Source organism: Hemitrygon akajei, chromosome 10 (assembly GCF_048418815.1).
Source record: "Hemitrygon akajei chromosome 10, sHemAka1.3, whole genome shotgun sequence".
In the NCBI taxonomy this organism is placed as follows: Eukaryota; Metazoa; Chordata; class Chondrichthyes; order Myliobatiformes; family Dasyatidae; genus Hemitrygon; species Hemitrygon akajei.
In genome coordinates, this window is record NC_133133.1 from 136,680,655 (window position 1) to 136,699,643 (window position 18,989).

Consider the following 18,989-nt stretch of genomic DNA (forward strand, 5'->3'; position numbering starts at 1 on the left):
TATTTCAACTAGGCCAGTGTGAATATGTCTCTGAACGACTACCACCAACGTATCACTTGTGGAAAGAGGGGAGCCAACACACTTGACCACTGTTATACCACCATCAAGAACACTTGCTATTCCATGCCTGTGCTTTGCAAAGTCCAATCATCCGGCTGTACATCTACTCCTTCCATATATGCAGAGACGAAAGACTGCAGCACCAGTGGTAATGACTAAAAAGTTATGCTTAAAGGAGGCGGAGGAGCACCAACAGGACTGCTTTAAGTTGATGGACTGGACAGTATTCAGAGATTCATCTTTGACTCAGAATACGTCACAGTTGTCACCAACTTCTTCAAGACCTGTGGATAACTGTGTGCCTTTGGGAATATACAGGATATACCCAAACCAAAAGTGTGGATGAACCAGAGGATTCATAGTTTTCTGAGGGCTGGATCTGTACAAGACTGATGATCCATACAAGAAGTCCAGGTGTGACCTACAGAAGGCTATTTAAGAGTAAGGGGAAAAAAGACAATTCCAATTGATGTTAGAGACGGAATCAGATGCATGTCAGTACTGGCTGGGTTTGCAGGCCAATACTTCTCAGAAAGCAAAATCTAGTACAGGCTCCCCCGCCCGCCCCCCCCCCCCCCCCCCCCACCATCCGAAGCTATAGATAGATAGATAGATAGATACTTTATTCATCCCCATGGGGAAATTCAACTTTTTTTTCCAATGTCCCATACACTTGTTGTAGCAAAACTAATTACATACAATACTTAACTCAGTAAAAAATATGATATGCATCTAAATCACTATCTCAAAAAGCATTAATAATAGCTTTTAAAAAGTTCTTAAGTCCTGGCGGTTGAATTGTAAAGCCTAATGGCATTGGGGAGTATTGACCTCTTCATCCTGTCTGAGGAGCATTGCATCGATAGTAATCTGTCGCTGAAACTGCTTCTCTGTCTCTGGATGGTGCTATGTAGAGGATGTTCAGAGTTTTCCATAATTGACCGTAGCCTACTCAGCGCCCTTCGCTCAGCTACCGATGTTAAACTCTCCAGTACTTTGCCCACGACAGAGCCCGCCTTCCTTACCAGCTTATTAAGACGTGAGGCGTCCCTCTTCTTAATGCTTCCTCCCCAACACGCCCCAAGAGCGTTCCTATGAAACCGTCTGTAAACCGAAATGTGGTAAAGTGAAGAAGCAATTAGCATTAATTTATATGGGAACATTTTTTGAGCATTCCCAGACCCAAAAAAAACCTACCAAATCAAACCAAATAACACATAAAACCTAAAATAACACTAACCTATAGTAAAAGCAGGAACAATTTGATAAATATACACCCTATATAAAGTAGAAATATTGTATGTACAGTGTAGTTTCACTTGTAAAAATTGGGAAGACAGCGAGCCAAAATCGATTTGGAGGAAAAAAAATCGGCACGTACACGCCTATGCACATACACGCATATGTGCGCAGGTACACGCATACGCATGTACACGCATGTGCAAACAACTGCCCGCACAAGGCTTCACGGTCATTGTAGTCTTTCTCGGGTTAAACACATGTATAAAGTGGGTGTCTTTTTTTCGTAAAAGCGAAAATCCTCTTTGGTTAGCGAAAACAGGTACTAATGTAGGTCTTTTGTAACAGCAAGTTGTTGTAAAGCGAACGTTCGAAAAATGGGGGACACCTGTATCTTGAATGGTTGTGATTCTTCACTCCTAGATGAGCTAAATGCCTTTAATGCATGCTTTGAATGAGTGAATAAAAGTACATTTGTGTGATTCCTTGCAGTATCTGGTGACCCTGTAATCTGTGACTCGAAGGCCAGTGTCAGAATACATTTCATGACAGTGAATCCTGATGGTGTACCTGGTAGGGCAATGAAAATCTATGCCAATGGAGGGAGTTTTCAAGGACATCTTTAATCTCTTGCTGCTAGAGTCTGAGGATCCCACCTGTTTAAAAAGGGCAACAATCATTCCAGGGCCCAAGAAGAGCATGGTGAGCTGCTTCAACGACCATCACCCGGTGGCATTCACATCAGATGTAATGAAGTGCTTTGAGAGGTTGGTCATGATCAAAATCAACCCCTGCCTAAGCAAGGACCTGGACCTTCTCCAAATTGCTTATTGCGCAATAGGTCAACAGTGGATGCAATCTCACTGGCTCTCCACTTGTCCTTGGACCATCTGAACAATAGCAATACCTACATCAGGATGCTATTTTTTGAATAAAGCTCATTGTTCAACACCATCAAACCCTCACTACTAGTTAACAAGCTCCAAAACCTGGCCCTTTGTACCTCCCTCTCCAACTAGATCCTTGACTTCCTCATCGGGAGACCACATTCAGGGCAGATCAGAAATAACAACACTGGCAGACTTCATGGATGTATGCTTAAGCCACTGTCCTACTCTCTCTGCACCCTTGACTGTGTTTATATGCACAACTGAAATGGCATCTATAAATTTTCCCATGATACACTATTGACAGAATTTCAGATGGTGATGAGTTGGTGTGCAACAGTGAGATAGATCACCTGCTTCAGTGGTGTTGCACTAACATTGTCAGTAAGACCAAGAAATTGATTGTAGGCTTAAGGAAGGGGAAGTCAAGGCACACACTAGTCTTTGCGGGATCAGCGGTGGAAAGAGTAAAAAGTTTCAAGATCCTGGGTGTTGCCATCTCTGAAGATCTCTTCTGAGATCACTAGGAACTTGAGGAGACTTGGTGTGTTACCAAAGCCTCACAAATTTCTACAGATGTACTGTGGAGAGGATTCTAACTCGCTGCATCACCACCTGGTATAGAGGGGCCACTGCATCGGATGGGAAAAAGCTGTAGAAAGTTACAAGCTCAGTCAGCTCCATCAATGGCTCTAGCCTCCCCAGCATCAAGGACATCTTCAAAAGGCGATGCCTCATTAAGGAGCTCCATCACCCAGGATGTGCCTTCTTCTTGCTACCATCAACGAGCAGGTAGACGAGCCTGAGGACACGCACTCAACATTTTAGGAACTGCTTCTTCCCCTCTGGCATCAGATTTCTGAATGGGCAATGAACCGTTGTACAATACCTCAATTTTTTCTTTTTTTTTGCACTACTAATGAAGTTTTTTATTGCAATTTATAGTTTTTTTGTGTATTGAAATGTATTGCTGTTGCAGAACCACATTTTTCCACAACATATGCCAGAGATAATAAACCTGATTCTGATGTCTGCATGCTTTTATGCATTGAGTTGCTGCCACATAATTTGCTAATTAGATATTTACATTATCAGGTGTACAGGTGAACTTAGTAAAGTGGGCACTGAGTGTACAGTCTCTTTCATTGTTATTTTCACTTGATGCCATGGCTGTTTCTTGATGGAACAGGCCTTGACTTACAGTCTGTAAGTCAGGGTGGGTGTGCTGAAGTGATTACTTACAAGCAACTTTTCGTGCACCTATAATAGTTGTTTAGTTGTAGTGAATCATTCAGAGAAAGTTTAACCTATCATGATTGTGTCAGCTTTTTGTTAGAGCTCCTGCAGGTTTCCTTACATCCTATAAATGTTTCTTTTTGGGCAAGAATCCATTGAATGTTTTGTGTTGAGAGTTTGTTGGTGATAAGTATTCTCACTGTTTTTGCATTTTTTGCATCTGCATTTTTAACATGTGCTTTCCGGAGAATTAAATGGTATCCCATTTAGTTAAAACTGTGACATAGTTACCATTTAAAGTAACTTGTGATTTTATTTCCTGCTATACAATGCAAAAGGATGAATTTATATTCTGGTAAGTTACTTGATTTTTCATGGTATGCCAATTCCTTTTGTTTAATCTGTTTAATCACAAGGCTCTTGAAGCTATAAACATGCGCTTTAATGCTTGTCTTCAAAGTTTTATCTCTTGGAGGTTTTTTTTTAATTATAAAAGCCGTGGAGGGGGGTTACAATTCAACTACACTTAAGCACTAAGAGGAAAAGAATAATCATTAGCCAATCTTCCTCCATTTTTTCACAAAGAACAAGGCGGTCTTTCATCTCAATTGTATGCAAATTGTTTGATTTTATTTACAAAAGTAGACTTAAGTAAGATTGCTAAATGAGAAGTTTCAAATTTTTTTCCAATAACCTCTGCTGTAATTGCCTTCTTGTTACACTCTTAAAATTTATTTTTAACGCTTAACAATTAAAGCTAGAATTTTAACTTAGTAATTGTGTCCATGATGAAGATATAATGCTGTGAACTTATGTCAATCGGTGGACAACATGTACTGAGGTGGAGACTAGTTCATCTACACCTCTGTGTCAAGATGCTTTTAATAATTCCTGGGCTGCTGCAGCACCTTTTTGGCTTTGTCAATTTGTCATGCTTATGTTTTGCCCACTCTGATTTCCTTCATGTCTTCAGCTGTTTAAAAATATTAGTTAGTACAAACACTGTTTTGATAATTTTAGCTCTTATTCATACCTCTATTGTCATTGATTTAGCCATCTCCTGTCTCCAGCTGAATATTTGCAGGACATTTGCATTCTTCTTGCTCAGGAGTTCCCAACCTTTTATATGACATTGACCCCTACCATTAACTGAGGGGTCAATGGACCGTAGGTTGGGAACACCTGTTCTAGCATGTCTGCCTTTTTGTTTGACTTCCAGCATTTGGGGCTCTTTTCCTCTTGTTTACTGTATATCATTTCTTATGCTTCTGAGGGAGATATTACTTGCAATGATCTGAATTTATCTATACACCATCACTAATACTGATCAGAGATTTCCAAGATCCTGGGGACAGACTCTTTTTCTCCCTCCCTCACCCACTCTCTCACACTCACCCCAGTTACTAAATGAATTGGCCGTGAGCTCTGAAATCATCTTCGTAACCTGTTAGTCACTTCACATAGAATAGTTACAATACAATAACACACATTTGGCCCAATTAGTCTATACTGGCACTTTGCAAGAGCAATCTGTCTATTCCTGTTCCCTGTGGCCCAGTAAAGATGCTTGTCCAGTTTCACTTTGAGCACTACAGTAGAATCTACCTCCACTGCTAGGCCTAGCAATGTATTAGGTCTTCATCAGTACTGTACTTTTTCATAATTTTCCTCATAATCTGTTCTAATTGTATTTCACAATGCTACAGGGGATCATATTTCAATGCTTTTTCCTCTCCTGTGTTGTATGTACGTGCTGTTTCATCTCATCAATGTCATCTAAGAACTTTTTCTATCTGTTTCTATGGACAGTGGCAACACAAAGCTGTCACTCACAGTATTTTTCTTAACTTCACAACTTTTTCTAAAATTATGGGCTACTTGTCAAGCATTCAATACTGAGTGAGCAGCAATTTTCTCTCTCAAAATATTGAGAGGATAAACATATTGTCGTTGGTGCCTGTCACAATATCCATTCCTTAAACACCAACCAAACCCTTCTCCCTTTGAACTGTTTCAAGCCATCACCAAGACTTGTACCTTTGACAATGATGCATGACACGATTCTCTCAGTTCATTTTTACTGAAACTCTGTAACCTCTTGTGTACTGCCTTCCCATCAACCTGAGATCACCCAAAATCTTGCTACCTTGTTCTATTTCATACAATAGTTTACTCATCAACCTTCTGCACACTTTGCTATATTGAGTCTCATTGCATGCGTCATTTTTTTTCAAACTCTATTGTGATGTTTCCATTTCCTACCTTTGCAGTGTCCTCAACATTGAGATGTCTACTTCATCAACACTGACCTCCTGAGCACCCCTGGTTTGAGTTAGTCCACTACTAAAAACAGTAACATCATTTGTCAATGCTAGTTAATTTTTACCAAATCTTTTTTCTTTTTCTTTGTACCATAAGTCATAGGAGTAGAATTAGGCTGATTCTCCTCAACCCCATTCTCCTACTTGATGCTCTGATTAATTAGGGCATATCAAACTCTGCTTTAAATATACTCAATGACTTGACCTCCATAGCTGTCTGTGGCAATGAATTCCACAGATTCACCACCCTCTGGCTAAAGAAATTCCTCCGCACCTCCATTCCCCATATACTCAACCTGCAACTTTTAAGGAGTCATGCACAAAGACTACCAAGTCCCTTTGCACCCTAATTTTAGAATTTTCTCCCCATTTAGAAAATAGTCTACCTCTTTATTCCTTGTTCCAAAGTGCATGACCTTGCATTTCCCTTACAGTATATTCTATCTCCCACTTCTTTGCCCATTCTCCCAATCTCTCGAAGTCCTTCTGTAGACTCCCTACTTCCTCAACACTACGTGCTCCTCCACCTTCCTTCGATTCATCTGCAAACTTGGCCACAAAGCCATCAATTCCATCATCCAGAAAAGAAGCAGTCCTAATACTGACCCCTGAGGCAGCCAACCAGAAAAGATCCCTTTTATTCCCATTCTTTGTCTCCTGCCAGTCAGCCAATCTTCTATCCATGCTAGTATCTTTCCAGAGGATCTTATCTTGTTAAGCAGCCTTATGTATGGCACTTTGTCAGAGGTCTTCTGAAAATCCTATTAAACAACATCTACTGATTCTCCTTTGTCAATAGGAGAACTGTTATAGGAGAACAAAATAACTGTTTGTTATTTCCTCAAAGGATTCTGACAGATTTGTCAGGTAGGATTTCCCCTTTAGAAAACCACACTGACTTTGGCCTATTTTTATCACGTGCTTTCAAGACTCCCAAAACCTCATCCTGAATAATGGACCCGTACATATTCCCAAACAGAGGTTAGGCTAACTGGCCTATAATTTCCTTTCTTCTGCCTCCCTGGAGGCAAATGGAGTGACATTTACTATTTTTCAGTCCTCCGGAACCATTCTAGATTCTAGTGTTTCTTGAAAGATCATTACTAATACTTCCACAACCTCTTCTGCTATCTCTTTTAGAACCCTGGAGTGCAGTTAATCTGGTCCAGGTGACTTGCCTACCTTCAAACCTTTTAGCTTCCCAAACACCATTTCCTTAGTAATGACAACTACACAGTCACTGTCAAATTTCTGGCTGACTGTTAGTGTCTTCCACAGTGATGCAAAATACTTATTAAGTTTATTGCCATTTCTTTGCCCCCCATTACAACTTCTCATTGCCTCTTAAATCCTGCTACTTTGTCCAACCCCTTGGTGGATTGTTCCAGTATTAGTGCTGCTTGAGTTTTGATCCTGAGAATAGTTTACTTTGAATGTTATAATAGGTGTGTAACCTTGACCATTTATTATTTAGAATCCTCTACAATTGCATAGACAGTTGTACTAGTCATTGTGGGTTTTGTGCACTTCACTTTGGAGAAGGAAGGGAAAATGACTCAAACAAGTTTTCATATAACCTGGTACTGCGTACATATTTACAGCTGCATAAAGGACACCAAAAAAGCTTTTGGAATTTGAATTTGTCGCTTACAGCCTTTATTTAGAAATCATATTGAAGACCTTGGAGAATGTTTTATTTCTAATTCTTTTCTACTGTTACGAACCCCGTAACTGGGTTACTTACCAGCAAAGATAGAGGCATCCGTTGGAGTCTGGTGATACTATTTTTAACAGTATTTATTAGTAAAAATACACAAAAATAATATCAGTGCAAATATACAGATAATAATACGTCGTCAATACTAAACCTAAAAGTGCGGGTATAATAATAATCAATAAGAAATAAGCTCTATCGTTGTCTAGGGGATAATGAATTGTCCGATGGAAATATAAAGTTCGTTTCAGTTCACACAGGCTGCGGTGTTTGTTTGCCGCTGTGTTGCAATTGTTGGAGAGAGAGAGAAAGATAGAAGAATGGGAACAGTTACCGCTATTGTTTTTGCCAACCTTCCTTTATGATTTCGATCCGTCGGTGTCTCGTTGTTGTGGTCATTCAAGTATGACCTCTCCTTTAGCTAAACCGCTCTTCCGTGATGAGCCCGCCACCCAGGCAAGGGAGGACACACATGAGCTCTCACCGGCTTTCGCTATAAAACGCTGTCACTGGATTTCTAGCGTTTCTCCTGGTGTGTCTGAGGGGTGTTCCCCAGACCCGACTTTTATCCTCACTCACGGGGTCTCAGATGTCAATCAGGTTGGGATGATGCAATCCCTCAACCAGACCACTCTGGTTGCCCCCTGAGGGTTTCAATGACCAGTACAGTACTCAATACACAATTCCTTCTCCAAGAGACAATAGCAGTAATCAGTGGTTCTGTTCCGCTTTTGTTAGGAGTCATTCCACCTTGTTGTGTATTCTGCGTTGTCTATAACAACTGCCTTTGCTGTGATCCTGCGTCTCTCTTTCTCTCATTACTGACATGCTGTGTATCTCTCTCATTTCCTGGGTATCAGACCCGAAATAATAGCGATTTTGCGATTCTCAAAAAGAATGCTCCCTTCATTCGTAACACTACCTTCTCAAAAGAGGTGCTACATTAGTGTAGTGGCTATCACCATTGGCGTTGGAGTTTGAAGTTCAATTCCAACACCATCTGAAAGAAATTTGTGCGTCAGTTTCTTGGTGCTCCATTTTCCACCCACATTACAAAAGCTTACTGGTTAGCAAGTAATTGATCTTTGTAAATTGCCCCGTGATTAGGCTAGAGGTTAATTGGTGAGTTGCTGGTCAATGCTGCTCCCTGAACTAGAAGGACCTGTTCCACACTACCTCTAAATAATGATTTTTTTTTAAATGACAATAAGATTGAGCAATTAGCTCAGTATTTTTTTTTATCTTCCCCAGAACTGTTGATGTTTTTGTAGTATTTAATATTGTGATTAAAATAAATAAATCAGCAATTATAAAATATGAATAAACACACAAGTTTGTTCATCACTTTAAAAAAAAATTAGGGAAGCAATTACATCTGTCAGTAGAATCGCTGTGTCCATCATTTGGCTGCCCAACAAACTCTCATAGAGAAGGTATATTTACTTGCTTACTTCACATCACCTTGGCAATGAATTCTATTCCAACTAAGGAAAGACCTGTATGTGACTTCATTTTTACTGTTAGACAGATTAGTCTAAAATTTATGCCAGTTGTGTTAAAGCAAATATTGAAAGATGCTTCAATCTGTGGTTACCAATTAATTGAATTTTTATGCTTAGGTGATCTGCATTAAATATCAAGCGTATTTAAAATCGTTTTGGATTTTTGGCACACTAACACACTCTCCATAAAATTCACCCGTACAGTTTTGGTTGACTCTTGCTTTTTCATGGTGTAACTTGGATGTAAATACACGGGCCACAGCTGGATACCAAAATTGGTAGAGTGGTTGAAGATGAAGAAAGTTCTAGGTGATAGGAAGATATCAGTGGACTGGTTAGATTGGCAGAAAGGTTCAAAGGAAATTTTTCCTGGAGAAGTGTGATATAATGCATTTGAGGAGAGAAAAGGAACACACAAACGGAAAATGACACGTAGAAGAGAACAGGGACCTTGTCATACATGTCCATTTAACCATCAAGGATGCATATAAAAATTGTCAAGAAGGCATAAGGACATCACTGGTCAGAGCAGAAAATGCAAGAACAAGGAGGTTGTGCTAACACAGCAGAAAACATTAGGTTAATGTTATGGGCAAAATTTTGGTTGTAACACTGTAGGAAAGTTGTAATAGCACCAGAGGGGCAACAAGAGAAATGTGTGAGTATGCTGCAAGGGCTGGGGAATTGTCAGGTGGGCATGATGCTCACATCAGAGTCTGCTTTCCTTCTCTCCCCACCTCCCCAAAGTAGAACACAGATTTGTACTGGAGGTGTATAAAATTATCCAAAGCCTAGAAATGGTAAATGGGATCTAGTTTCCCTTAGCAGAGAGGTCATTTATAAGTGACATGCATTTAAACTAATTGGTAGAAGGTTAGGAAAAAAATTTTTTTAAAAGTTCTCACACACAACTGCTGGGGATCTAGAATTCAGTATACTGAAAGGGTGGTAGAAACAGCCATGTGACTTAAAATGTTCCTGAAGAGTCATAACCTGCAGGCAAGGTTCCAGGAACTGGGAAGTGGGATTAGTCTAAAGTCTACATTTAACTGAATAGCTCTCTGTGATTTTTGATGCATAACCAACTGTTCCTTCCTTGTGTTCTGATAACCTTCCCTCTAATACATCTCTGTTGTCCTCAATTACTCCTTGTAAAAGAAAGTGCTTTTTAATTCAACTTGGAGAAGTTTCTCTCTCTTCTATGAGCTGAAATTGAGCTCCTAAATCAGCCAGTATGTATTCAGCTTTTTTTAAGACCATAAGACATAGGAGCAGAATTAGGCCATTCAGCCTATTGAGTCTGCTCCGCCATTTCATCATGGCTAATCCTGGATCCCACTCAACCTCCATACATCTGCCTTCTCTTTATACCCTTTGATGCCCTGACCAATCATTTTCCTTTGTTAATATTTTAATTATTGTGAACCTTGCTTTTATGTAAGAGGACATTGTGTTCCATAAAACAAAAGCAATTTGTAGTGGGTGCAGGTTATCTGAAATAAGAGTCAGCAGGTCAAATGTCTTCTGAAATCAGAGAAACTTAATGTTTTAAGTCTAAGATCTGACCAGGTGTGTATCTCCAATATACTGTGTCATTATAATGATCGTCTTGGACTTCAATGTTAGTAAGCCATTAATAAACTGATGAGTTCATTAGTTCTTTTTAATATTTTGCACTGCTCATATGTTTCTTTGTTTTTATTGCTTTTCAGGACTTCATTGTGACAGTGATTTTTGCCTTCTTGTGGTTGGTCAGCTCTTCAGCTTGGGGTAAAGGCCTCACTGATGTCAAATACAGTACAAATCCAAATATCCTCAAGGACAGCCTTCCACTCTGCAAGAATGAAGCTGAGTGTACTCCTTCAACCGTGTCTGGCATGGGAAGTTTGAATGTGTCTGTGGTATGTGCACTTGTCATTATTTAATCCTCTTATTTCCTCTATTATTCTTGTTTGGTTTGCCCATAATGTTTCGTTGGATACCCACTGATTAAGATCGACCTTGTGTTAAGGTTATTACAATTGAAGATGAGTTGCTGGAAATCACCTTGCGGCATGACTTCTGATTTTTCCTTTAGATACTTAAAATCACACATTGGTGTTCTTCCAGTTGTGTTTTTAAAAAAGATCCCTGACATGTCTTTCCTAATGGAAGCTTCATACGTATCACATTCAAATGTTTTTAGAGCAAACAGGGTTGAGAGTACCTGCTGGGATCTGTGAGATGGAGTGCAGCAGTGAATCCAGCGCCTATTAAGACACTCTAGATTGAATCCCATTTGTGTAGGAGGAATGGGATGGGCGGATCGAGGGTCAGTATCACAGCAGGAGACTCGTGTGTCGTTGGGGAGGCTGGAAAATCTTTCGCTGTGGGCCCAAAGACCTGAGATCATTGAGATCTTCAGGCACAGAGCTTGTAAAAAGTGACGAAACTGATTTTTTAACATCGTAAACCAGTGGGTTGTTGTTATATCTCCTGTTCACTGTAAAAATGGGGGACACCTCCCTCTTCATATTAGGGAAAGAGGATCTGTGGTTTGTTGAATGTTGGATGAAATGCGATAGTCTTTGGGGTAACCGCAAGTCTGTGTCTTTGCTATCGCCTAGCTCATGCTTGTGCTTGGTAGCAGGTGCTTTTTTTTTGCTGGGGGGAAGAGGGATCATTGCTTGCTGCTGCTTATGTGTGGAGGGGGAGCTGGGGGGAGGACTTTGGGGTTCTCACGTTTAACTGTCATTCATTCTTTGAGGGACTTCTCTGTTTTTGTGGATGTTTGCGAAGTAAAAGCATTTCAGGATGCATATTGTATACATTTCTCTAACATTAAATTGGACCTTTGAACCTTTAAAGCATCCATGAGAGCTGAGTTCTAATGAAGAAAGAGGGGTAGGAAAGACAAAGTGAGAGGAATGTGGGGGTGGTGGTCAAAACTGAGTCCTGATTAGTTTGAGAGGAGTCTGGGGAAGAGATGAGGCCCTGCTGAGCTTGGAAGAAAATTAGCTTTGTCACATGTACAAGAAAACATTGAAATATATAGCGAAGTGCATAGTTTACACCAATGATGAGCTGAAGGCAGCCCACAGGTGTAGGCATGATTTCAGTGCCAACATACTCACCCTACTTCGTATGTCTTTGGAATGTGGAAGGTAACCAGAGCACACAGAAGAAACACATGCAGTCACAGGGAGTACATACAAACTCTTTCCAGACAGCGGTGGGAATTGAATTGCAATTTTACAGCTGGTGCCGTAAAACGTTAAACTAACCACTACCATTAGAGAGCAGTAGGAGGGTCTGGGTCTTCACGAATTTGAGAAAAGTACCAGAGATTGAGCCTTAGGACATTTAAATAAATATTGGTTTTAAACAGGGGTGGGCAGTACAAGTTTGTTCACAGTAAGAAAAACAGTTTTGAGTTGAGTAGTTCTAAGGTTCAGGTTAATGCTAAACAACCACAGAAAACTTAGGAGGGTGAACAGCTGCAGGTCATGATTCACATCGTTATCAATAACATAGAGAGGAAAAATGTCTGCTGGCAGAATTTCAGAATCAGGTTTAATATTACTGACGTGTTCTGAAATTTATCAATTTATGCATCTTTACCTCTTCCCTCATCTTCATTCAGGGCCCCATACAGTCCTCCCATTACTTCACCTGCAGATATGTTGGGTTGACTATTGTATCCAGTGCTCCTGATGTGGCCACCTCTACATAATTGAGACCCGACATAGATTGGGGGTCAGCTGCTTTGTCGAACATCTTCGCTCCATCCGCAGCAAGCAGGATTTTCCAGTGAACAACCATTTTAATTCCAGTCCCCAATCCCATACCAATATGCCAGTTTGTGGCCTCTTCTACTGGCACGATGAGGTCACTTTCAGGCTGGAGGAGCTACATCTCGTATTTTGTCTGGGTAGCCTGGAACGTGACGGCATGAATACTGATCTCTCTGACTTCCAGTAATATTTTCGCTCCTCCCCCTACCCTCTTCTTCCATTCCCTGTTCTGGCTCCATCTTACCTCTTCTCTTCACCTCACCTGCCTTTGATTGCCCCCTGCTGCCCCTCCTCCATCCCTTTTTTCCACTCTGAGTCCACTCTGAGCTCTTCTTAGATAAAGCTGGTATGGATTTTACTATTTCCTGTGTGGTTACCATTACAATTCAGGAAGCGCTGCCTGCTGTTATCTTCTGGGGCTTTATGAGGTTCATTACCATCTGATAACAAGTTTCATATTTCATTGAGAAATACCTGAGTACTGTTTGCAGCTAGCATCGCTTATTTTTGTCCCATTCTAATCTACACTGGTTGGCAGCAGCAGAGGAAGAGTTGATACTAATCAGCACCAATTAGAATACACTCTTAATATTGGTGCTTAAAAGGCACTTCAGTTTCTCCTTGAATTAATATGGAACTATTACTTTCAGTACCTGGGAGTAGGAAGTTGCCAATTGGTCTCCTATTTCCCACTTAACCACCATCATTCTCCTAGGGGGCTTGAAGTCAAAAGAGGTGTAGAATTTGTTTAGCAGCTTTCTGACGCAGGACAAAAACTAAAATCATAGATAGGCTGTGCGTGTGCTCCTCAATATTCACCAGGTTCCTTTCTATGTTCAAAGCCCTAAGATCTACTTATCACATATTCCCATGATTGTTACTTTGCTTCAGAAAGCCGCATAATCCAAGTCAAGTTTATTGTTCTTTGTACAAATACAAGTATGCACAGGTGCAATGAAGAACTTGCAGCAGCATCACAGGGACATAGTATCAGATACAGAAAATTGACAAGCAGAACATAAATTGTACACGAAGAAACACAATTAGAACAAAAACAAAAGTCCCTTGTAGTGCACAGTGGTCATAGTGTTGCTATACTGAGGTGAAAATTGGGGATGAGCAATTTGGGTAGTGCAGTGGATGTGATCAACATGGATTTAGTAAGGCATTTGATAAGGTTCCATATGGTAGGCTTGTTCAGAAAGTCAGAAGGCATGGGATCCAGGGAAGTTTGGCCAGGTGGATTCAGAATTGGCTTGCCTGCAGAAAGCAGAGGGTCGTGGTGGAGGGAGTACATTCGGATTGGAGGGTTGTGACTAGTGGTGTCCCACAAGTATCGGTTCTGGGACCCCTACTTTTCGTGATTTTTTTATTAATGACCTGGATGTGGGGGTAGAAGGGTGGGTTGGCAAGTTTGCAGATGACAAAAAGGTTGGTAGTGTTGTGAATAGTGTAGAGGATTGTTGAAGATTGCAGAGAGACATTGATAGGTTGCAGGAATGGGCTGAGAAGTGGCAGATAGAGTTTAACCCAGAGAAGTGTGAAGTGGTACACTTTGGAAGGACAAACTCCAAGGCAGAGTACAAAGTAAGTGGCAGGATACTTGGTAGTGCGGGGGAGCAGAGGGATCTGGGGGTACATGTCCACAAATCCCTGAAAGTTGCCTCACAGGTAGACAGGGTAGTTAAGAAAGCTTATGGGGTGTTAGCTTTCATAAATCGAGGGATAGAATTTAAGAGTCGCGAGGTAATGATGAAGCTCTATAAAACTCTGGTTAGGCCACATTTGGAGTACTGTGTCCAGTTCTGGTTGCCTCACTATAGGAAGGATGTGGAAGCATTGGAAAGGGTACAGTGGAGATTTACCAGGATGCTGCCTGGTTTAGAGAGTATGGATTATGATCAGAGATTAAGGGAGTTAGGGGTTTACTCTTTGGAGAGGAGGAGGATGAAAGGAGACATGATAGAGGTGTACAAGATATTAAGAGGAATAGATAGAGTGGACATGCAGCACCTCTTCCCCAGGGCACCACTGCTCAGTACAAGAGGACATGGCTTTAAGGTAAAGGATGGGAAGTTCAAGGGGGATATTAGAGGAAGGTTTTTCACTCAGAGAGTGGTTGGTGCGTGGAATGCACTGCCTGAGTCGGTGGAGGCAGATACAGTAGTGAAATTTAAGAGACTACTAGACAAGTAAATGGAGGAATTTAAGGTGGGGGGATATATGGAAAGCAGGGTTTAAGGGTTGGTACAACATTGTGGGCCAAAGGGCCTGTACTGTGCTGTACTATTCTATGTTCAATGAACCAAATTTTTGAAGGGAAGTAGCTTTCCTTGAACCTAGTGGCGTTGGACTTCAGGCTTGCCAGGGTTTGCATGATTTACTATCAACAAGACTTTTAAACAGCTTTGAAGTTGCAGCTGATGGTGCATTCTTTCATGCATTGATTGCCATTTGATGATTTGTATCTTTTTTACAGGTGTTTGGCTTTCTTAATCTGATTCTGTGGTGTGGAAATGCCTGGTTTGTGTACAAGGAAACAAGCTGGCATGCCGAGCCAGCACAACATCAGGATCCAGGGAATGTGGCACCACCGGCTCCAAATTCGTAGGTGGCTCTTAAAAGATTGTTGAGGAGTGTGTTTACAACCTCTACAAATGATTCATTTTGCTTATAACACTGCAGAAGCTTTTTGGGAAACTATCTATCATACCTGTTGTATTCACTGTTCGTGCTGTTGTATCATGTGCCTTTTTGGAGCTGGATGAGGGAGAGAAGAGAAAAGGAATATGTGTAGTCCCATTTAAGTGTTGAGGTTTCCAGTGCAAGAATATTCAGAGGCATTGTCAATAATACAATTAGTGATCTGTTACATCACAAGCCCTTTCAGAATTTCTTATTTTCTCCCTGCGTTGCTGTTCCCTGAAGAGTATTTATCATGTACACATACAATGATCATTCAGTGAATATTTGTCAAATACGCTGTTCTCCTATTTCAACTTGATGGCAAATTTGAAAGAAGATTTGTATGTATCAAACTATTATTGAATTGAGAAAGTCTCTGCTGATTATGATGTACAATTTGATTATTAAGTACACAATTGGATTCATGTGGTCTGCATTATATTGAAAGCAATTTTTTTTTGCACAGGAGATGTTGCTCTTTAATGGGCTGTGCTATGAAACAATTTAAAACATCACATTAAAGAACACTTCCATTTTTTTTCTGTTTGCTACAGAAATTATAAAGAATTGATGCCATGTGGCTTAATCTGTATGTTTCATTTTCATGGGTGTTAAATCAAAACTTTCTCTGCTTAATGATGTCACCTTTTCAAATTTCATGAGTTCTACCCTAAGCTGGTCAAATTTTGTTTTAATTGAGGATAGTGGCAAATGTACTTGTCTTTATTGCTCATATTAATTGTGAATTATAAAATGAACGTCTGCTATCAACTTGAAAATATTTATAAATCCAGGTCCTTGCTTGTTTTTCACATCACAATCTTAAAACGCATTTGCTTTTGACTGGTGCTGTTAGTCAGTGACTAAGAATTGCCTGCAAATACCGAATGTATTTCAGTTTTTTTTTTAACTTGCATACACTGCTTCTATATTTTATTTGGAGTTGTGCTTTTGTTTGTTAATCCTCTGCCTAGCAGGAAGCTTGTGGAGGAAGGAGCAGCGTGAAAAAGGAAGAGAAAACACTGACTTGCCACAGTGCCTTATCGTTTCTTACAATGTCACAGAAATTCTAAACATCTGCTGAATTTCCAAGATCTCTCAACAGCAGACACTGGCTTGCATTTTGAAAATTGAATTCTTAGAATAATCCATGTGATTTATTTGGCGCTGCTGAATTAAGTAGTATTACTTTAAAGATGCACCAGGTCTTTTGCCAAGCCTTGGTAAGCATTTTGACCTCTTTAAATGTATTCAAAGGCTGTTATTTAAGCATTTGAGAAAGATAAAATGAGCTACTGGTGACAAAGACCTTTTGTGTTTTTCATATTTGTTGCAGAAGCAGTTTGGTTAATAGCACACAGTCAAACTTGTATTTTTTTTTTAACTTTTATTAAAATCTGAGTTGTACAATTGCTATTTGTTTTTTTCTTTCATTATTTTAAGTTATTTCCATTCATGTAGGAATTTTGTTTTCCTGTTTTTTTTCAAATTTTGAATTGCTGGGACATTGAATGTGGTGTGCAGAGTAAAAATATATTTCAAGTTTTTGGACATCTTTATGCAATATCTGATTTTAATACAGATAAATGACAGTTTGTGGATCTATTTTATACTGGCATAAGCTTGTGAATTTTTTTCTTAGTTACCAGAAAGCACTACCGTTTAGAAACGTAGTTATCAGTAAGCAAAAGTCAATTATTTAATGTTTCAGTGCCTATATAAAGGATAATCGTAAGGCAAAAGTTGCTGTATTTATAAAATGGCACTGAGCAACCCATACAAATGCTCATTGTCTTAAATCTCTGAACAAATGCTTTCCATTGTTATTGCATTCCATTATTCAGAACGAGTTAGCTCATTTTTTAATGAGCTCATGGGCTAACTCACAACATGGTGACCATGTCTGAAAGGTATGGGCTGAAAAAAATGGGTTCATTTTAAAGAGACAGATCTTTGCATTTGCTGTGCCATCTCAAGGCAAGGCACATGATGATATGTTAACATATCAAATTAGAATAAACATAATATCAATGCATCAAAAGTTTTCCTGTTGCATACTAAGTCTTATTTTAACAAAGAAACATGGTATGATGCTACATGTAATGTGGGAAAGCTGAGGGAATTATAGTTGAACTCTTCTGTAAGATTAAGTGCTGTTCGCTGAGAGAAGGCAGCAAAGGCTGAATTCTGAGCATCAGCAAAGTGAAGAACAATGACTTAAAAGCCATCTATAAATAAGATTGCAAAAAGTTTAAGAATGTAACTTCACGGTGCTGTTTTTAATCTACATTCCCAAGATTTAAGAGTATGGCTGTTAAGAATGTGGAGCTGTTTTATGACGCTTCAAATGTGTAGATTGCAAATGTGTAGTAAGTGCTATTTAGATTTAGAAGGATACTAGTGTAAATGTTGAGCCTGTGAGAGGTTTTCCCCAAGACAATTTTATTCCAAATCTTTTTGTCCGATTAAGATTTAATTTTACCACTTGCAAAATCTACCAGAGCATCTGCAACTACTTGAGCAACCATATTGGTTTTGTTATAATTGCTTGAACCAAGTTATGGTGAAAAGTTTGTCTTGCGTATAGTTTGTATTGCTCAATTCATTACACAGTACACTAAGCTTGAATAAGGTAAAACAATTACAATGCAGAATAAAGTGTGAAAGCTACTGAACAAGTGCATTGCAGGTAACTGATAAAGTGCAAGATCATAGATTATGTGGCCAACAGTCTACCTTCGATCACGAGGTCCATTCAAGAACCTATGCTTAAACCTGGTGATATATGCTATCAGGCTTTTGTATCTTCTAACCAACGGGAGAGAGGAAAAGACGGAATTTCCAGGGTGGGTGGGGTCTTTGATAATGCTGGCTGATTTATTGAGGCACGAAAAGTATAGGCAGAGCCCACTAAGGGAAAGCTGGTTTCTGTAACATGTTGAGTCTGCGGTTTCTTGCAGTTGCATACAGAGCAATTGCTACACCAAGCCGTTATGCATCCAGACAATGCGTTCTGTGGCGCATTGGTAAAGTTTGGTAAGTGTTGAAGGAGGCGTACCAAATTTCTTCCACCTCCTGAGGAAGTAGGGGTATTGGTGAGCTTTCCTGGCATTGACATCAATGTTGTTGGACAAGGACAGGCTATTGGTGATGTTCATACCTAGGAATTGGAAGTTGTCAACCTCAAGACTTGGTGTGAATGGAATATGTGCACCAGTACATTTTCAGATGTCTACAACCTATGACATGACACCATACACTAAGCTCTATCTCCTTCCTGTACTCTGACTCACCATTATTTGAGATGCAGCCCGCTACAGTGTCATGTTGTTATTTGATTCAAGCAGGTCTTTTAAATTTTGCAAGTTTTTCTATATTGATACCCCATTGCCTAGGATCTGAAATTGCCTTTAGGCCAGATCAGGGAAGAGTTTCTTTACAAAAGTAATTGTTGAATTAGTTTTTTAAATAAAGTAGCAGATTTGAGACGATAATTGCTGATGATTACTGATCGTTTTATTGAATTTAAATTCCCCAGCTGCTAGGGTAGAACTTAAACTCCTCTCCCTGGA

General features: G+C 39.9%; 1 protein-coding gene across 1 annotated transcript in view; it reads left to right on the forward strand.

Annotated features, from left to right (window-relative positions):
- Positions 1-16,829, forward strand: part of sypl1 (synaptophysin-like 1) — a 35,686-nt gene extending 18,857 nt beyond the window's left edge. The window contains exons 4-5 of the mRNA XM_073059053.1: positions 10,672-10,860; positions 15,212-16,829. Coding sequence (XP_072915154.1) covers positions 10,672-10,860; positions 15,212-15,343 — 321 coding nt within the window. The 3' untranslated portion in view covers positions 15,344-16,829. The remainder of the gene's footprint in view (positions 1-10,671; positions 10,861-15,211) is intronic.
- The last annotated feature ends 2,160 nt before the right edge of the window (positions 16,830-18,989 follow it).